The following is an 18493-nucleotide window of genomic DNA, read 5'->3' on the forward strand; positions in this document are numbered from 1 at the left end:
AGAAACATCTGCACAGCTGCAGTGTACTATATTTATATATATATCGGCTGTCAGCAGATAGATTTTTTTTTCTCTTCAGATACGAAAATGATAAAACATATAAAGCCAACAACAACAGTTGGTGCTTGATTGGTAAAATAAATATAAAAAGGATGGAAAAAAGAAAATTACCCCTCGAAAAGTGCAATCAATTCTCCAAGTAATAAGCAAAACTTATTTTTCTTATCCTACATCTATAATCTGACTGAATGACAACAGCTGTTTGTAGTACATGTGCGCCGCGTGATTCTGAAGAGCGTTGAAAAAAGAAAACTATTTTTGCCTAATAAATAAAAATAATCAAATTCTCATAGCAAAAAAAATCCAATTTACTTGATTGAATTATCGGAATCGAATAAATTACTAGTCGATGAAAGCACCACACCAGTGTTGCCAAAAAGAAAAGAAAAAAAGAAATTAATTTCAATATAAAAATGACAATATGAAAATTATTCAAAAAGTGGAACCGGACTTGCATAATTATAAAAAGCATTCGAGATTCTAATTTGAGCAAAGAAAAAAAAATCTGATAAGACACCAAATGAAAAAAATTGTTGCACAAATGGAATTTGGCATCGCAAGATGGGATCGATGGCAGCTGTTTCAAATTGAAACAGACGATAATTTTCTCTTTGCAAAATTGCAACAAAACAAAAGAAAATTGACAACATTTATGATTCATAATTTTTGCAATATTTTTCGAAAAATAAAAAACAAAAAAAAACAGAAAATTACCGTTCTATTTTTCGACACGCAAGTGTTCGCGTAACATTCCAGTTCAGTTCCAAAACCCGATACGGCCCTGATGTATGAATCTTCAGGAGACAAAACCATCGGCGTGTTTCCACTGCTCGAGTGCCGGTTCCCTTCGGCCAGCCGGACAGTTGCAAAACCCGCACTCAGAAGCGTTACCGATACGGTCAGCAATGCGACATTCATCGCGCCTAAAAAAGGAAATGTATTTTTTATACAGAAAAAAATTTTAATTTTCAGAAATGTAAAATAAGAAAATTTCACGTCAAACAAAAGAAAAATGTTTGTAAAGTTCAAAAATGGAAAAAATATACATATATTTGAAAGGTTAGCAAAATTTCAACGACCAGAAAGAAGACGATGAATATTAAGAAAATATTCAAAAAAAAAGAAGATAAATTCTTCTACATATGCATCCATCTCGATATTTTTATGCGTGTGCGCAGATTGTGCATGGGGAAATTTCAATTTTTCGTTGGCCCTCTTTCTGGCCAATTGGAAGAAAGCAAACAGCAAGCAACTGGTACAACTGAAATGCTGCTCACGTGTGAAACATGGATACGCCAAAGGCAAAAGCTCTGCGCGGTCATTTTCATTTTATTTAACAGCCTGAATTGAGAAACTTCCATTCGAAAAATAAAAATCAAACATCCAATTAGACAAAAATTTGCCCAATACTAATATTGAAATCGAATGTCAAGTGGAAAATTTTTCAACAAACAAGCAAAAATTTATAAAATATTATGCAGCATCCAACTAACGCGAAAACAGTGAAGAAAAAGCACAATTATGAACACTGACACCGTATAATTAAGCAGAAAAAAAAACTGCATACAATTGATCAGACAGGAATAGTAATAATAATTATCACTAGTTTTCATTTTCCAAACCTGACTGACTGCTGGGTGAAAAGTGATTTCTGCCAAAAAAAATCTGCATTTCATGCACGATTTATGAAACGAAGCAAATCATTAATAATAATTTTAAAAATATGAAAAAATTTTCATTTTTTTTCAAAACTGCCTTTGATTCCAAGCAAAAAGCTATTGACATGCTCAAATTGGCGAAAAATTTTCAACCAGTTTGGACAATTCACAACTTTGCAATAAGCCATTTGTGAATTGGTGACCAGTGAAAAATTATCCTCCACCAATAATCAAAATAATTAATAAACTAGCACAAAGCAAAAATATAAATGCAAAAAACAACAACAACAACAACAACAACAACATTACATCTCTGCAGAAACAAGATTATATAATTTCAACAGTGGACGAGAATACTATAACGACTGGATGAAATGGAAAAATAAATATATATAAATATGAAATAAAATTTGCAAAATCAAGGTCATCACAGTTGTCATTTTCGAAACCGCTCCTTGTCTGCAGTTGAAATGGATGATAAAGCGGCAACACTGCTCGATAAATAAATATATATAACAGCAGCTCACAACAACAACAACACAATGCACCAACCAGATCATGTTGATAAATTTGCATAATAAATAGCAACATTTGGTTGGAAGCGGAAGCGTGAAAAAAGTTGGCAAATTTCTGAGCGGTCGAATTGGCGACGGAAAACAGAAAGAAAAATAGTAAAAGAGAAGAAAGAAACTGTTTGCGGGAATGATGGAAATGCGCAACGCTTGAAAATCAATTGTGCAACAACGATGAATATGAATAACGACGCTGCAGCGGCAATTAATGTCGGTTGGCAAGGAAACCAACCGAAATAAAAAATATGAAGAAAAGCTCATCAAAAGCGAAAGCTTATTCACCACCACTCACCACGCCCATCCGGTTCTACTACAATCTGAGCTTGTAGGGAAAAAATAATAATAAGAACAAGAAGAACAAGGAACAAAAATTATAATAAAACAATAAATGAACGTCAATAATAGAAATAACGACAACAACACTGGACGAGAATAACCGTGCGAATTGTCTGCAGAAAGTTCAAAATTAATAAAACGAACCATTTGATTTATTGAATTAATAATAATAATAATATCTATTTCGAAATCAAAAACTGCACTTCTCAAAAGTTGACCTGTTTTCAACACTGTATCATCATCGCAGGGAATAGGTTACTTATAAATCGATTTGCAAGTGAATAAAAAGAGAACATATATCATACATAATAATGACAGCAGACAATCATTTATTGAATCATGTATTTACAACAATTATACGAATTATATACGAATAAAAAAAATTTGCATGCTTTAAAACCGTCGATAGCACGGAAATGCTTTTCGCCAAGTGTCAAGCAAATATTAGAAAAGGAAAAGAAAACAATGAACATTGTGTGCAAACTTTCGTATATACTTATCCAATGAAAAATCATTTCGAAATTTACAATTAACAAAAGTGAAAAGTAATGACAGCAACCAATCGAACGAACGTTCACCAACCACAATTCTCTTCAAGCAAAAGAAAAATCAAATATTCCATTTTCAACAAATGAATATCAACATATACACCAAGTATTTAATAACATTACCGAAATTATTTTTCTATTCCATTTTTCTATAGATTGCAAAATACAAGCCAATTGCTGACAACCAATTGAAAATGGATGATGCAAATTTGGAAAGTGAACGTGCAAAAGCATGCATAAAAAACAAATGCAAAAATTAAAAAATTTCCCACAAAAAAATAGAATTAATTAAATTTATGGTATTAAAATTTTAAAACGACAAAATTGAACAGTTAACAATTCACCACCAATCGTCCACAAAAACTGCCATCAGCAGCAGCGGCAGCGGCGGCGGCATAATACATAGCAGTACAATGAAGGAGCATTGTTTAATGAAAATTAAAACGAAAACAACAATCAACTGGCTTTACAGGTTGGCATGGAAGAAAAATTGCCATTGTTTTTGTGTAGCAAGTGTTGTGAATTTCATTTTCAATCAACCAGTTTCAAATAATAAATCGAATTCAAGGTAAAATGCCTGCTGCCTACACGTTATAAAGTTAAACCAGTTAAACAGTTGAGAGAACTATCGATGCCATCCATAGTTGACTGAACTAAGCAATATGCCAAAAAAAAGTGTAGATGTAAAAATTTTCAAAATAATTTAAAAAAAAACAAAATTAATTCCAAAATGTTCAAATAAATGATAAATATATTTTGTAAAGCATTTCAGTTTTGTGCAAAGCAAAATTGAAATGGAACAATGCAAATAATGCGATCATATCTGCAAATATTAAATTAAAATAGTTGAACCAACGCAGTACCGACCACATCATTTCAGTGAAGTAGGGCGGAACTGGTCAAATTAATTGTCAACCTGAGCGCTGCTAACACACACACACACACACACCTTCGTCCATCGTTTGAATATTTACTCTTCAAAAATTTCACTAACGATGCCAACCAGTTGTCATAGAAATAAGCAGACGCGAATGGAACTTGTTTTCACCGTTGACACGAAGGAAACTTTTCAAACATAAAAAGCGTACATATACATCACCGAACATCGTGCAATTTCATTGCATAAAATATTCATACAACAAGAGAAAACTAGCTAATCGACACTGAAAATAGGAAAAACAATATGCGATGTTAAAAAATAAAATAAATTTCTATTGACGACGGAAATTATACTAGCTTAAAGTTTCATAAATTTTCAAACAATTCAAATTTTCATTATCACATGTCATAACAAAATTGAATTTGTCACTGATCATTTCCATATATTACAGTAAGAAAGAACTTTGTGATAAATTTCCAAATTCGATTGATTAATTAACGACAACTGCACATTTGCCTGGCAACTGGTTCAAGATGACAATTAAAACAATCACACTTCGTAATTTGAAAACCATACAAAACAAAAACAAAATGCAAATAGTGGAAAAGAAATTTTTCTAATAATTACAAACGAATAATCTGATTTTGACAATTTGCCATTTCTCAAAATTCAACTTCTTCAACAAAATCTACCTCAAATAAACACTGCTTTTCTTGCAAATTAATAATCGTTGAAATCAAGCACCGCAACATAAATGATTGAAACGGAAACTTCAATTATAAGAAAACATTCATACCTTGTAAAAACTTACAGTTGCTTCACTTCTTTTGTCTTTTCGTATAAGAAACCAAAAAATATACTGCGCTATGATGCATCAGCTAATATCTTTGGAAAGTGCAATTAAAAGTTTTTCTAATTTCAAAAAGTAGTTTTCGCCGCAACTAACATTCAGAATGCAATTTTACTGTAGGTCAAATGAACAAGCAAGTTTATATTTTTTAAAATACCCTACAGTACACCACATCTACCTACTTATGGTAAGTAAACATTTCGGATTTTGTAAATTTTGCGTTAAAATTTAACAAATTGAAAAAACTGTAAAATATAATTACAATTTTTTAATGAAAACTTTGTTTAAAAGAAATTCAAATCAAGAAGTTTTCATCAAAACTGCTTTAATCAGTAATTTATAAATTAAAAAAATTATTTTATAATTAATAATTTTAAAATGCATAAAGTAATTAGATTATTTTATTTTTTCTATTTCAAAAGTTAATTTACAAAAAACTAAAATTTTTTGAAGCTGATTTGCAGCAACTTTTCAATTAATGATTCATTATTTTTTAATAATTTTTAGGAAAATATTTGATGCTATTTTATTTTCGAGAAAAAGATTTAATATAGATAGATATGCAGGCTTCTAAATTCATCACATTAATTTTACAATAGTTCATCTGCTGCTGCATTGAACCTACTTTTTCCTTTATAACATTCAACAAGTACTATTTGCTCATTTTCTCGTGTGTCGTATTGTTTGCTATACTTTTCAGCAGTACATTACTAAAGTGATTCACGAAAAGCGGACAGTATGAATTTTGTTTAAATTACGCTGTTCACTTACTGATGTAGACATCAGAGGGCTATACAGCACATAGTGTTGTTATTTATGTGAATAAGGAAATATTTATTTAATTATTTATTTAGGAGAATTTTGTAGAAGAATCATGGTCAGTTGTGGAAATAGCGATTTAAATCGCTTATTGACTGTTATTAAATCAACGGATATCACAGCTTCAAATGATGCCTGTTCCACTTTGAAAAGCATTATCAATAATGGTATGAATTTTTACTTTTATTTCAACCGGCTTTTCATTGAATGAAAAAAATTAGGAGATGGCATTATTTTGGAAATCTGTTTTAACGATTATTTGAAAAATCGATGCAAATCCACTTTAGACGTAATAACTTCCGTGAAAGAGCCAGTGGATAAAGTATCAGTAGAGCGCAAGTGAATTGTTAACAATCTGTAATTCATGTTAGTATTTAGGCTTTGCTTGAGTGTATGTCGTCTGTTTTGAAAACGCATCCCTTCACAATTTTGGATATTTTGTTCATGATCGTGAAAAAATCTCCAGTGTGGATGCAGCGCTTTCCAGAAAGCTCATTTTTTAATAATTTGACAAAGTTTGTTAAAGTAAATTTTCAAACATTATAAAATATGCTTTCACGTGTTGCATTCGTTTTCTTTCTGAAGCAAACCAACGACATTACTTTTGCAACTGGTGCCCTATACGTGTTGGCTAGTTTGGTGCCCCTGCTTCCAAGTTTAAGCTCACATCTTAACACACTTTTTAACATATTCACGGCAGCAGCTAAACTGCTACACAAACATCAAAGTGAGACTCGAAATATTTTCAAATTAACTTATTTAAGGTAACTCCTTCTAGACACCTGCGTTGAAGGGCCTTTACAAAAGGCTGTAATGACTTATTGCCATAGCCTGTACGGTTTGTATCCTTGCAATTTCATAAGTTATATGCGTTCTCAGTTTGTTGCACAATCTCCGAATTCATCTCAGCAATCACTGTTTACGAAAGTTATGAGAGTGAGCAACTCACATTGTAATGTTGGTTGTTTTGTGAATTATGTTTATTTTCAGCCCATACTGAAAACAATTACCCTGCATCCGCTCATGATTACAAGCACAAAAGCTGCCGAAACAATTAAAGACAGGTAATCTGCAATGGTTTCAAACGTGTAAAAACTGTAAAAAAGTATTTCAATGCAACTGATTACAATTATTCTAATTTTTAACCTGAAAAAAAAATTAACTTTCATTTTTCTTAAACACAACCGATTTTCTTTAAATTATTTTGAAGTACATCGTTCTACAGTAAGAATTAGAAAGATTTTCAAGTAACTGTCAAAGGGTAGTTTCCTGTTGATTGAATAATTCATGTTATACTTTATTTTGGTAACTATGTTGCCTGAAAATGAAAAAAAATGTAGTTGGTTGAACTAAATGAAAGTGTGCGCGGAAAACTGAAATTGCATGCGAAGTTTCAATTTCTAGATGGATAAATAAAGAACCACACGACTGTTTTATCGAAAGCGCGGACGTGATTGTCCATCGTATGGATGATTCGACGTGTGATGGCATTTCTGCGGAAGGGGCAGCTACTTCTAACGAGAGCACGCAGAGAACATTTGAAAATTCAACAGACAGTGTCACCACGCCGTCGATTACCCATGGACTGCATTACAGGAGCAATGGGGGAAATTTGCCGAGACCGAGACATTCAACTGGGCCTTGTTTTGAGGAAGTCATCTGTTTCGATGGGGAGTTGGCAATTAGCCACGAGAATACGCCAAGACTGCGTTGCCAAACCACGCCTAGATCTGAGCAGGAATTGTTGGTCAAGAGACAGAAGGCAGTGAAACAGTCCAAGAAGTTTTGGAACAAAACCATGGACACTTCGACATGCACAGCTACAGGCTCTTCGCTTCCTTGCACGCCGACGGGTCTGGGTTCCAGTGGCAGCTTTTCGTTCGGTTTCAACAATGACGACTGTGCCGGGACCAGTCATTCTTCAGCTGTTCAAACTTCACAGCCGCAGCTGAATCCACGAAGAAGCTTCGGTAGTTCCATTTCCAAGCTGTTCCGACTGCCCCAACAAATGAGACCCCGCTCGCAAACCACAACTGTTATCCGTACGGCTATTGTGAGAAAAACTACCCCTCAAGGGGACAGTACCCCTCAAGGAGAGTTCACTTTTCCAAATGTTATTCAACTAAATGAACGAGATGCCGACGCGGTGGCGTTGCTGAAAAAAGCCGGTACTGAGCCAACTGAAATTGCCGAAGAGGCAAATGAAGAAGACTGCGTACCGGAACTGGCACAGCTCAACGTGGCCAGTGGTCAGCTGACCAAAGAACCAAACATCATCACCGCCGAATTGCCGCACTGTTCGTCGATCAGCAGCTCAACTGGGCACGTGTTTTCTGGCAAATCATCCTCTTTCTTCGGTCCCCCTCATCGTATGCACAGCACTACCAGTGCCGGACAGCAGCAGCAGCAACAACAACAACAACAGCAACAGCAACAGCAACAACAAGTACGGAAACAGACCCAGCTGACAAGTTGGAACTGTCCAGCATTGGATTCTGCCGTAACGACCACACGCTCGTCGTTGTTGGCCAAAGCCGAACAGGCAAAGAACCAACACAAAGCTGAGAAACGGATGCACAAAGATTTTATGCAAAAACGTTTCTCATCATCTTGCCCAAATTTGACTGCCATCACTGGTGACAAGACGGCCATGAACAGCGCAGTGTTGAAAACCCTTTGTTCCATGTCGCTTTTTTTCCCAGGATTTTCTCCCCAGTTCATTGAACAACAACAACTACTACTACAGCAGCAGCAACAGCTTGAAATCAACAACAAAGTTGGTGAGAAAGGAAGCGTCTTTTACATTCACATCGGCAATTCATTATCCTCATTTAGTATTTCAAATTTAAAATTCGTATATTTCGTTTAGATGCAATCAGAAAATTGCAGTTAGCCGAAGAAAAGTATATTGATTTGAGTGTTCAATTACATTTGAAGATCATCCAGCGTTCATCGAACGTAGAGAAAAAATCTCCTGATGTAGTTGCACAAAACAGCGGTGAAACAGAAAACTCAGATGAACTGGATGATATATCAATCTTGAAGACGAAAGCAGAACTGCTTGAATGTGAACTGGAGTTGGAACGATGCCGTCGAGAACAACATGCTGAGCGAAATCGTCATCTACACGGTAAAGCACTGGAAATGTTTGTTCTTAGCAATCAGTCGTTTCATTTAAAAATTCCCTTGATCTCACTTGGATTCTATTCTTCACTTCTTAATTACTATTATATATTTTGTTATTTTCTCAGAACGGATCAAACATATGACCTCAATAGAACAGCATTTACAAAGCAAAATGATACAGGTGCGTTGGTTATTTCACGAACGTTCCATGATCAACGAGTGCGTGACTAAGTTGGAGGATGAAGCTTCACGCAATAGAGATGCGTTTGCAGAAAAAGAAAAAACATGGTTGAAGAAATACAGTCAACTGAAACAGGTATGCATCTGTGAACCACGCCTGAGTCATGCACATAACATAATTAATTGCTTCTTGTTTGAGGAAAATCAAATATTAAAAAATGACATTGAGCTGATCAAGCGCAAGATAAGTTCAATTGATGAAAAGAAGCGGAAGCTTATTCAACAGTTGGAAAGTTCAAAACAAGAGTTGAAAGAGAAACAGCTGCAAGCAGTCGAATGCGAAACGACTGCCCAGTCGAGTGTCATGCGGGAGAAAGGTTTGCTCTTGACAGTGCAGAAATTGCAAGATCGAATTTCCAATCTGACCGAACAGTGCACCGAAGCAGCAAACATAGAATGTGAACTGCTTAAAAGTAAAAAGCGACTAGCCGATGCTGAATGCATCGCCGAACAGCAGAAAAAGCAAATTGACCAACTGGAAGAGGAACCTGGCAGATTGAGTGAAAAGCACAAGGCTGCGTTGGATGAAGCGGACGCTCTACGCTTGCAGATAGCTGAAAAAGACCGATGTATTGAAGACCTGAGACTTCAGCTTGCCAAGCGACGCGAACTCCACTGCGAAAAGATCGGCGATATGCGTAAGAAGTGCACAGAATTGTGCAATGTTTCCATCAAAAAGGAATGGCAGATTTTGGATTTGCACAAACGATTCGCCATGGCGAATATAGATCGCAGAGCCGCTACCGCTTCTACCTCTACTTCTTCTTCAAGCAGTAAAGCTGATCGTGCCCGTAATTTGATATTCATTCCTCAAAGAATGGCCAGATTTCCAGAAAGCATCTTTCCAGAATACAGTTTCGATGACGACACGGACAGTACGACCGATTTGCTCTCTACTTTATCGAAATTGACAGCCGAATTCAAAAATATTCCCCCACCTGCTGGTGCTGCTGCTGCTGAAAGAAGCGATTCTTTCCACTGAATTCAAAGCTGACATATTTACCTCTTCATACTCACATATGCATACAGCGAGTTTTTACTGAATAAAATCAAATGTGTTCCCGCTATTTATTTACCGTATTTCAGTTCAGAAAGGAACCAGCTTAGAAAGGAACTCTCTCATTCGATGAAAAATTCCAAAAGAGCATCAAAATTTTGAAAGCCTTGCTGACTCATTAAAAATATAACTGAAAAAAATAACTCACAATGCTAGTAGATGCTTCGGCGCCTTTTTCAGGTCTTATTTATTCTTAATCTGTCGAACGCGATCGTGAATGTCAGCTTCACCTACATCATCATCATTAATCCGATTTCCGCTTTGTGACGCCTCATCACGCTCAGTATCAGTATCATCTAGTAGATCGGGAAAAAGCCGCCAAAAATAACTACTGCTAAATATAACAATAATAACACAATTTATAAATGGATAAATGAAAAAGAAGTACCCCAGTAATGAATATCGTGTATTATCTTCCAGACGTTGGAAGAGCACCATATGCGATAGTCTTCCTTCATTTTCACATAAAAATGGACTTCGTGGTTGCCAAGGTGGCACGCACATCCGTACTGTCTTCCAATTGAAGTAGTTCATTTCTATTTTACCTGCTCAACCACCAGTTCCAACAATCGTCATTGATAGTCATCTGTCTTGATTTTCACCTTGTCCCTATAGTATTACAAGTGCTCAACAACAGTTCCAACGTTTCTGTTTGAATAAAATAACTTTTTAGATTATAAAATTACAAATAATCAGAATACTTACACGTCCAGTATTGCGTATAATTCCACCGCGATATAAATCTGGCCAAAAATCAACAATACCGCAGGCATCGCAAATTATTCCTAAATACAACAGCGTACAAAATTAAATGATCAACAATACCAAACTGTTCGATAAAAAATATAAATGAATATTAATTACTATTACGTCAATAGTGTACTGAAATAATTTTTCTTTGACAAAAAACATAATACACTACTTCAATCAATACTGTAATATTGATGATAATTAAGATCTATTTTATTTGTACTGTAAATTTAAGTAAATCTCATCATTGTCAAAAGCTTTGCTGGACACAGGCGCATAACTATCTAATAATGTCTACGTTGAAATATTATCCATTTGACAAAATGTTCATGATATATTGAGGAAAAAGAGACATATATGCATGTGAAATTATTTTCTCATTTCATAAATAGAAATTTTCAACGGAAAATCTGAAATAAGATAAACAATCCCGAAAAATAATCAATAACACCAATTGTAACGCTCTGAGCATTCACAAATTATTTATTCTCAGTAACAGAGACACATCATTTGAAGCACCACTTCATCTCCAAACAAGCTCCCAGAAATATTACAACAGCAATACTAACAACAGCTACCTCACTTTTGTATACTGATTTTCAACTACAAAGTGCGCTGCATCAGCTGGAATGTACAAGCTAAACTTATTCACTTAACGTTCACAACTTACAGTTGAAGAACATATAAACTAAATTTTAAAAGAAAAGCCAAAAATAGCAAGTATCATGCGCCCAGTTGTTACCATGACAACGTAAACGATTCATTCTTCATCAACACACTTTACCAGCTTTCACAGCACCATTATCCAAAATGTTCACATACATAAGCAAAAAGGTGAGTTCCGAAAGTGGTTTTAAATTTCAAAATATTCAGCTTTCCTTAACGTTTCATAAAAAGAAAATTCAAGCATTTATTGGTTACACATTCATAAATAAATACTGCGAATGTTTTGTTTTGCTGATGTAGAAAAAAATTGTAATGTAAATAAATAAGAATGAGATAGTATCCTGGTAGCTTGTATTTTAACAATTTCATGTTTTCGAAAAAGCCATTTCTTATAAGAGATAATTCTCTGAAATAACTGTCTCAGGACACGCTTTACAAAAACATTAAGCTATTAGCTTGCACTTTTATTACATAAACTTTTTTTAAAATTTTTACGAGATTTATTGCCGTCCACATTTTAAAATATTTTTTCCATTATATCAACATACTGTAAAATGTACAGTATGAATATTATTTAAGTAAAAAAAAGTTTAAATTTCCACAATAGCATAATTTAACAAACTTAATAGTGTACAGAATAGGCAAACGCATATGATTAATTCAGATTTCAATTCCCAACAATACGCAACTAATGTGCATCAGCTGGAACCATACGGACGATTACATTGCTTGCGGAGGTGACCGTGGATTGTTGAAAGTAATTCAATTAAGTACATCAGCAAAGCAATTGGATAACACTGCCACGGGACAATCGGATGTTGCATTGAACCAAACTCTAGAAGGGCACAGCGGTACATCATGACCATGCAACAGTCCGCTCCAAAAGCATTCATTCTACATATGCCTTTCTGTTTTCTAGGTTCTATTAAAGTTATTGTGTGGAATGAAAAGCATCAAAAATTAACAACTGCAGATGATCGAGGTTATATTAATGTTTGGGTACTGCACAACGGTATAGGAATAATAAATCTTTGCTTCCTTTGTTTACGCATATTTATTGGAAAAATTGAGTCCAATTCAGGGGTTTGGTATGAAGAAATGATTAACAGTCGAAATAAGTCAACTGTAAATAGTATGAAATGGAGTAAAGATGGAAACAAAATTTGTATCGCTTATAATGACGGTATATGCATTAGTGCTGTTCATTTGTGTTGTTTTGTGCTCAATTATTGAAAGTTTTCCTACAGGTATGGTTATTGTTGGCTCCGTAGATGGAAATCGACTGTGGAGTGCAGAAATCAAGCACAGCATTGTCGCTGTCGAAGTAACAATAAACTCTCATAATATTAATAATCGAAAATATAAAATAAAAACAATTGTAAAATATGTGCATTTTTCCCTTTCCAGTGGTCTCCAAGAGATAAACTAATCCTTCTGGGTGCTTCAAGTGGAGAAATTTACGTTTACGATTGTAAAGGGAACTTCCAGGTAAAGTGATTTCGTCGATAAATTAAAGGGAAATACTGCTGAATAAAACAGTTTTACAGTCAAAGTTGAAAGTTCCTGTTGCACTGAATCATCTTGAAAATCAATACCTTGTAAGTATTCAGTGGTCAACACCGAGATATGACTTGACTTTCGCATCTCAACAACGAAGTTTGGCAATCATCTTCCAGCAGGGCTACCTTCAGTTAATGCTGAATGAACGGGATAAGGGTAATTATTTTTCATCTTACAAAAACTAAATTAACATGAAACAATTCTGTGGTAGAACCAGTCAGTGCCAATCTTCCTATTAGAGTGATTACGGCCAAGTGGAATCCGTCTGGTACTGTATTGGCTCTTGTAGCTGAAAAGCCAGAACTTCCCACTGGTGAACGTAGCATGATCTATTTTATCAACTCTCTGGGGGAGGTTGGTGTTTTCCTCCTGGCTATTTTTCTTTTCTACTGTATCCAATTTTCAGCCTATACACACGCTCAAAGTACCCGGTACAGAAGCCAGAAGCTGCAGCTGGGACAGCGCTGGCTTACGCCTAGTCATAGCCGCAGACTATTCAATAATACTAACCAATATTCGCATGGAGTACAAGGTGCAAAGAAAAATCCATTTCCATTTCAATTAACCGATGTTTAATCTTTTTCAGTGGAAATATTTCTCAGATACGGTTGTTTACAGTTTCATCAGTTCAGAAAGCAAAGATACTTGCATCGCTTTTTGGGATACAAAGTCGAACGAGGTTTTTTCTCAAAAAAAAACAAAAATTAAAATACCAAATGATTATCAATACAATAGCATATTTCAGGTTCATTTCAAACATGTTAAAGAGTTGGATTTCATCGACGCATGCAAAGAGTACGCATTGATTGTGCACAGCTGTGAGAAAAACGCAAACAAAGTCAGGGAAAACAAAGTGTTTTCTTTTGTTTTTTTTTGAAAATTTCAATAATCTCATAAACATATTGCTTTTCGTTTAGTATTTTTTACAAGTATGTAAGGGAACAGGTAGCCCGGTAGATTTCACAACCATCGATTGGCGTGTGCATTTCACCACAATGAATAATCGTTGTGTTGTCGTGGCGGATACGGATCGCTTCAGCGTCTGGTACTTCAAAACAATTTCACAAGCAGATGAGTTGCAAACATTCTCTTTGCGCAAATCATCCAGACAATCAGAAAAGCGGATGTAAATAAATATTTCCCGTTTTCTATAACAATAATAATCGTGGGAATTCTTTGTTTTGCAGAACTTATCAAATTGATAACGCTTCATTGGGTGCGGCAGTGGAATATACTGGACCACCTGATAAAGTAAGCTTATTACGAAACAAAAGATTCTGAAACATCGTCTATTTCTGAAAAGTGCATCTTTCATACGGAACTTCTGTTGTGTAAAAGCATCCGTGTAAAAAATCGATATAAATCACGATAAAGAAGTTGATAATAATTTTAACTAGAGAAACCTGCGGAAATAGAATACATAATTTATGAATGATAAATATTATTTCAGAAAACTGTCGACTCCATCTGCTGCATCCACGCTACTGACTCACTACTTCTTATTGTAAAAGCATACATCTAACTATTTATTGAATTATCTCTTTATAAATGTTAATTTTCATTTTAAGGCCAAAAAGTCAGGTCAATTGTGCAAATACAAATTTCCATCGTTGTTGGTACTGAAGCCAAGCAAACTGAAATCGAGACCAACAAAAATGACACTAAATTGTACAAATACGTACGTTTGCACTGTTTCCACGTATGTAAGAACATTGTAAAAAGAGCAGCTTAACCACAATTAGGACACTGGCTTACATCGACTCATCCCACGTGCTCCGCCTGTTCAGTTTGACAAATGACAGTAATGAAGTGGCCGGCTTTGAACGACGTGACGTATGGGATTTCAAATGGAGCACGGTAATATTTAACGTTCATCGTTTAATCCATCGTTATGTTAAAATTTATCGCTTGAATTTTAAGCTCGATCCAGAACTGCTTGCTGTGACAGAAAAAAATCGATTATGCATTTTCAAAGGCACAAAAGCTCAAGTTGGACAATGCAATTTTAGCAAAGACATTTTATGTATGGATGATATTGCATTTTTGCAGGAGCCGATACTTTTCAATGCTCGAATGTGCGAATTGAGTGACGTGGCGTTGCGTGCTATCTATTTGGACGATTTGATAAAAAATCAGAAGCCCAACAATGTCGATTATTTCTTAGAAATTAAAACACAAGTAAGCTTAAAACACCATTCTTCAACAAACTAATGCAAGATGCTTGTTGGTGTATACAATCGATCACTTTTGCAGCCTTTGCAAGTTGCAACTAATTTTGCAAAACAGAAACAATTACACGAACTTGCCTCTTTTGCCGAACAAACTGCACATCCAGCAATATGGTACGTTGAACCTGTTCAATTAGCATTCAAAATTCGCAATAATTATTCAAATATAAATTAACATCCAACACTCTGACTATTAGGATATAGAGTTTTTCAAATTGAAATGAACGCAAAAAAATTTTTCATTGAATATTATTCTGTGCGCATGTATTTGAAATTTATTAAGGAAATTACTTGCCGAAACAGCGATGCTAGAATGGAATTTCGAATTAGCCGAATTAGCCTTCATCAAGTTGCTCGATTACAACAGTATACAATTTCTGCGCACGTTGATCACAATTTCAGTAAGCATTTTTCTTTTTGGAGAAAAGAACATTTGATTTCAATATTCTATTCGCACTGATGAAAATCCAAACGAATAATAAATAATCTTATTGAACAGGACGAACAATTGAAACGGGCTGAAATTTTATCATTTCTCGGTGACCTGGAACAAGCGGAAAAAATTTACATGAACAGCGATCGCATGTAAGCATTAGCCGATAGTTGAAACTGAAAACGTGTGTAAATAACAACACCAGCGTTGTTTCAGTGATTTGGCAATTGGTTTAAATCAAAAATATGGAAACTGGACGCGCGTTGTAGAACTGCTGCGAGATGATGTTGGTGTAGAAAATGACACACGACTGGACCAAGCTTATAATGCAATTGGAGATCAAATGGCCGAACGGAACAACTGGGAACAGGCTGCTCATTATTACGAACTGGCACACGCGTCAGAAAAGCTCATACAAGCTTATTATTTATTGGACAGATTTGACGATCTCAGAAAGTTGGTCGATTCACTGACTGACTTCGATGGATTAAAAGTAATTTTTTCTTTCTTAAATAATCCAATAAAAAAAATTGCCAGATGAATATTTTATCTTGTTGTTGTAGAAAACGGCCGTCCTGTTCTCCAGTGGTGGATTGTACAATGAAGCAGAAGTTGCTCTTCTGAAGGTAAATTTGTGTTCAAGTGAAAAATGTTGGTGGTGAATTTTTGTTGAAAATTGTAAAAATTTCCCCATTTCAGTGCAAAGAATGTGAAAGTAATAATTTGGAAATGACCAATCTTTCGAAACAATTGACCAAATTATTCAAATCGCACACCCAATATCAAATCGTTGAACAGTCGAATGAGATAACCGCTAGCAAAAATATTGCCCAAGTAGTTGATGCGGTTCGGTCGTGTCAAAAAGCTGGTCGATATTTGGAAGCGGCAAAATTGCTCCACCAAGTAAATAAAATCAACGGAAAATATTCTCAATTTTCTTCCCTCCCAAACTTATTATGCTCAGTTTAATATGAACATAAATTCTACATCACTTGCAGTTGGCAAAAACCGACACCGTCAAAACGAGCGGGCTGTCAATTATGAAACAGATACACGTTTTGGTTGCCCTGCTAATCGAAGAGCATAAAAAAAGGCTAAAGCTAAAGCAAAGCTCAAAAAAAGACAAAGACAAAACAAACAATGCCATTCTGAGCGATTTGCTTGAAGATGAGAACAAGTTTGAAAATTCAAATCTGATCGAAAATGCCTGGAAAGGAGCAAAAGCGTACCATTTCTACACTCTCGGACAACGATTCCTTTACAATGGTAAGCAAAAAAAACAGAAAAATTTTCCTCTTATCCTCATTCAACATTAGGTGATTTGCATACTGCACTCAAAATAGCAAACTATCTGTGCAATTTTGAAGACATCATAAATCCTGTAGAAATTTACAGTTTTCTAGGTAAAGCAATCAATTTTGAAAAAAAACTATTCATAATAAGAACGTTTAAAAAATTAATACAAATTTTTCAGCCTTAACAAGCGGCCATTGCGGACAGTTTGCTACGTGCAGCAAAGCTTTCGTAAAGTTGGAAAAGTTGACGTCATCGAATGATACTTTCGCAGGAGAAAATGAATACGAAAATTTAGCCTTTCAAATTTTCAAAGAGTGAAATTTTATCGGTAAAACTGCTATACTTATCATAAAATAATACATCTGTTTAGACATGCAGTAAAAGATTCGATTCAAGACACATTCCCATGTCCAACTTGCTCATCAGAAATTCCCTTACATCATACTGTATGCAGTAACTGTGATCACTCGTTTTCGTTGTGCATGGTTAGTGGAAAAACACTGTTAGAACCATCAGAAATTTGGACTTGCAGAAGATGCTGCCAATTGGCTGATAAAAAATCAATATCTGACTTTTCGATATGTGTACTCTGCCACAACATAAATGACTGATTTAAACAATACGTACCATCATATTTACACTTGTTCAAGATTTATGAATTGATCGAAACTTCAATGTTACTATAAATATTATTAAGTAAAAAACACATTATAAGTTAAATGATTAATTAACTGATTAAAGTAATTAACCGAAAAAAATACAAGATACGCTTGGTGGCCAAAACTATATGAGTGAATGGATGATAATCCTAGAGTCTGCATATGGAATCAATCATCAGTAAATATTACGAATGCTCAGTATAAACAAGCGAAACCTGAATTTGCATTAACTTAAATGCTAAATATTACAAAAGACCATTATCCTAAAAGAATTCAGAACATGTCACAAATAGCTGCGTAAAAATTTAAGTTGGCTGAAGCTGCTAAGCTGAAAAACAACAACAACACAACGAAACACACAAAAAAGTAAAAAGCCCAAATGGTGAGTAGCACTATGAACAAACAAACAACAGTGAATGAAACTTAAGACTAAAACAATCCACAAAAATGTCAGCAAAGCATATTAACAGGCAAGAGGATAAAATTAATATAATTATCATCTATGAAGTAAAACATAAAGTAATTATTTTAAACTGAACTTCATAAATTGATGTGGATAACAAATTATTTCACCATAACCAGTAATTTTGCCTCATGGAAATTTATTTCAGAATACGAAGATGAAAAGTTTATCTCTCATAATTACATCGCGGAAAGTTTATCAATTTATACCTGTAAATCAACTTCACTGTAAACATATACAAAACCTAAATTATTATCAACAGAATCTCATATTATTTCAAGAATTACACGCA

At 34.8% G+C, this 18493-nt stretch overlaps 4 protein-coding genes across 4 annotated transcripts; 3 read left to right on the plus strand and 1 right to left on the minus strand.

Annotated features, from left to right (window-relative positions):
* Positions 1-222: 222 nt before the first annotated feature.
* Positions 223-2294, minus strand: Tsp_04211 (conserved hypothetical protein). Its single transcript, XM_003374979.1, has 3 exons — positions 2168-2294; positions 775-983; positions 223-288 (listed from the first exon to the last, which is right to left on the minus strand). The coding sequence occupies exons 1-3, from the start codon at positions 2292-2294 to the stop codon at positions 223-225; spliced, it is 402 nt and encodes a 133-aa protein (XP_003375027.1).
* Positions 2295-2965: 671 nt separating this feature from the next.
* Positions 2966-3434, plus strand: Tsp_04212 (hypothetical protein). Its single transcript, XM_003374980.1, has 3 exons — positions 2966-3100; positions 3182-3280; positions 3330-3434. The coding sequence occupies exons 1-3, from the start codon at positions 2966-2968 to the stop codon at positions 3432-3434; spliced, it is 339 nt and encodes a 112-aa protein (XP_003375028.1).
* A 2838-nt stretch (positions 3435-6272) lies between these two features.
* Positions 6273-10071, plus strand: Tsp_04213 (conserved hypothetical protein). Its single transcript, XM_003374981.1, has 7 exons — positions 6273-6450; positions 6502-6650; positions 6714-6787; positions 7128-8557; positions 8593-8853; positions 8975-9165; positions 9259-10071. Exons 1-7 carry the CDS (start codon positions 6273-6275, stop codon positions 10069-10071), a joined length of 3096 nt encoding a protein of 1031 aa, XP_003375029.1.
* Positions 10072-11706: 1635 nt separating this feature from the next.
* Tsp_04214 (conserved hypothetical protein) lies at positions 11707-17690 on the plus strand. The gene is made up of 22 exons (XM_003374982.1): positions 11707-11730; positions 12227-12413; positions 12482-12745; positions 12810-12886; positions 12970-13050; positions 13173-13278; positions 13334-13476; positions 13709-13801; positions 13868-13917; positions 14310-14373; positions 14573-14626; positions 14691-14825; positions 15043-15300; positions 15376-15464; positions 15634-15751; positions 15850-15935; positions 16000-16276; positions 16347-16409; positions 16483-16686; positions 16782-17049; positions 17258-17393; positions 17450-17690. Exons 1-22 carry the CDS (start codon positions 11707-11709, stop codon positions 17688-17690), a joined length of 3018 nt encoding a protein of 1005 aa, XP_003375030.1.
* The last annotated feature ends 803 nt before the right edge of the window (positions 17691-18493 follow it).

The sequence above is a fragment of the Trichinella spiralis genome, assembly GCF_000181795.1.
Source record: "Trichinella spiralis strain ISS 195 chromosome Unknown Scfld5, whole genome shotgun sequence".
In the NCBI taxonomy this organism is placed as follows: domain Eukaryota; kingdom Metazoa; phylum Nematoda; class Enoplea; order Trichinellida; family Trichinellidae; genus Trichinella; species Trichinella spiralis.

Coding starts and splice junctions, on each gene's coding strand:
- Tsp_04211 (XM_003374979.1), bottom strand. CDS start 2,294: ATGCAAATTTATCAACATGATCTGGTTGGTGCATTGTGTTGTTGTTGT. Junction 984..2,167: donor TCAACTGCAGACAAGGAGCG/GTTTCGAAAATG, acceptor TTCCTTTTTTAG/GCGCGATGAATGTCGCATTG. Junction 289..774: donor GCGTGTCGAAAAATAGAACG/GTAATTTTCTGT, acceptor AACGCTCTTCAG/AATCACGCGGCGCACATGTA.
- Tsp_04212 (XM_003374980.1), top strand. CDS start 2,966: ATGTATTTACAACAATTATACGAATTATATACGAATAAAAAAAATTTG. Junction 3,101..3,181: donor AAAAGAAAACAATGAACATT/GTGTGCAAACTT, acceptor AAGTAATGACAG/CAACCAATCGAACGAACGTT. Junction 3,281..3,329: donor AATATCAACATATACACCAA/GTATTTAATAAC, acceptor ATTTTTCTATAG/ATTGCAAAATACAAGCCAAT.
- Tsp_04213 (XM_003374981.1), top strand. CDS start 6,273: ATGCTTTCACGTGTTGCATTCGTTTTCTTTCTGAAGCAAACCAACGAC. Junction 6,651..6,713: donor AGCAATCACTGTTTACGAAA/GTTATGAGAGTG, acceptor GTTTATTTTCAG/CCCATACTGAAAACAATTAC. Junction 8,854..8,974: donor GCGAAATCGTCATCTACACG/GTAAAGCACTGG, acceptor TTATTTTCTCAG/AACGGATCAAACATATGACC.
- Tsp_04214 (XM_003374982.1), top strand. CDS start 11,707: ATGTTCACATACATAAGCAAAAAG. Junction 12,746..12,809: donor TTGTATCGCTTATAATGACG/GTATATGCATTA, acceptor GTTTTCCTACAG/GTATGGTTATTGTTGGCTCC. Junction 15,465..15,633: donor ACTGCACATCCAGCAATATG/GTACGTTGAACC, acceptor AAATTTATTAAG/GAAATTACTTGCCGAAACAG.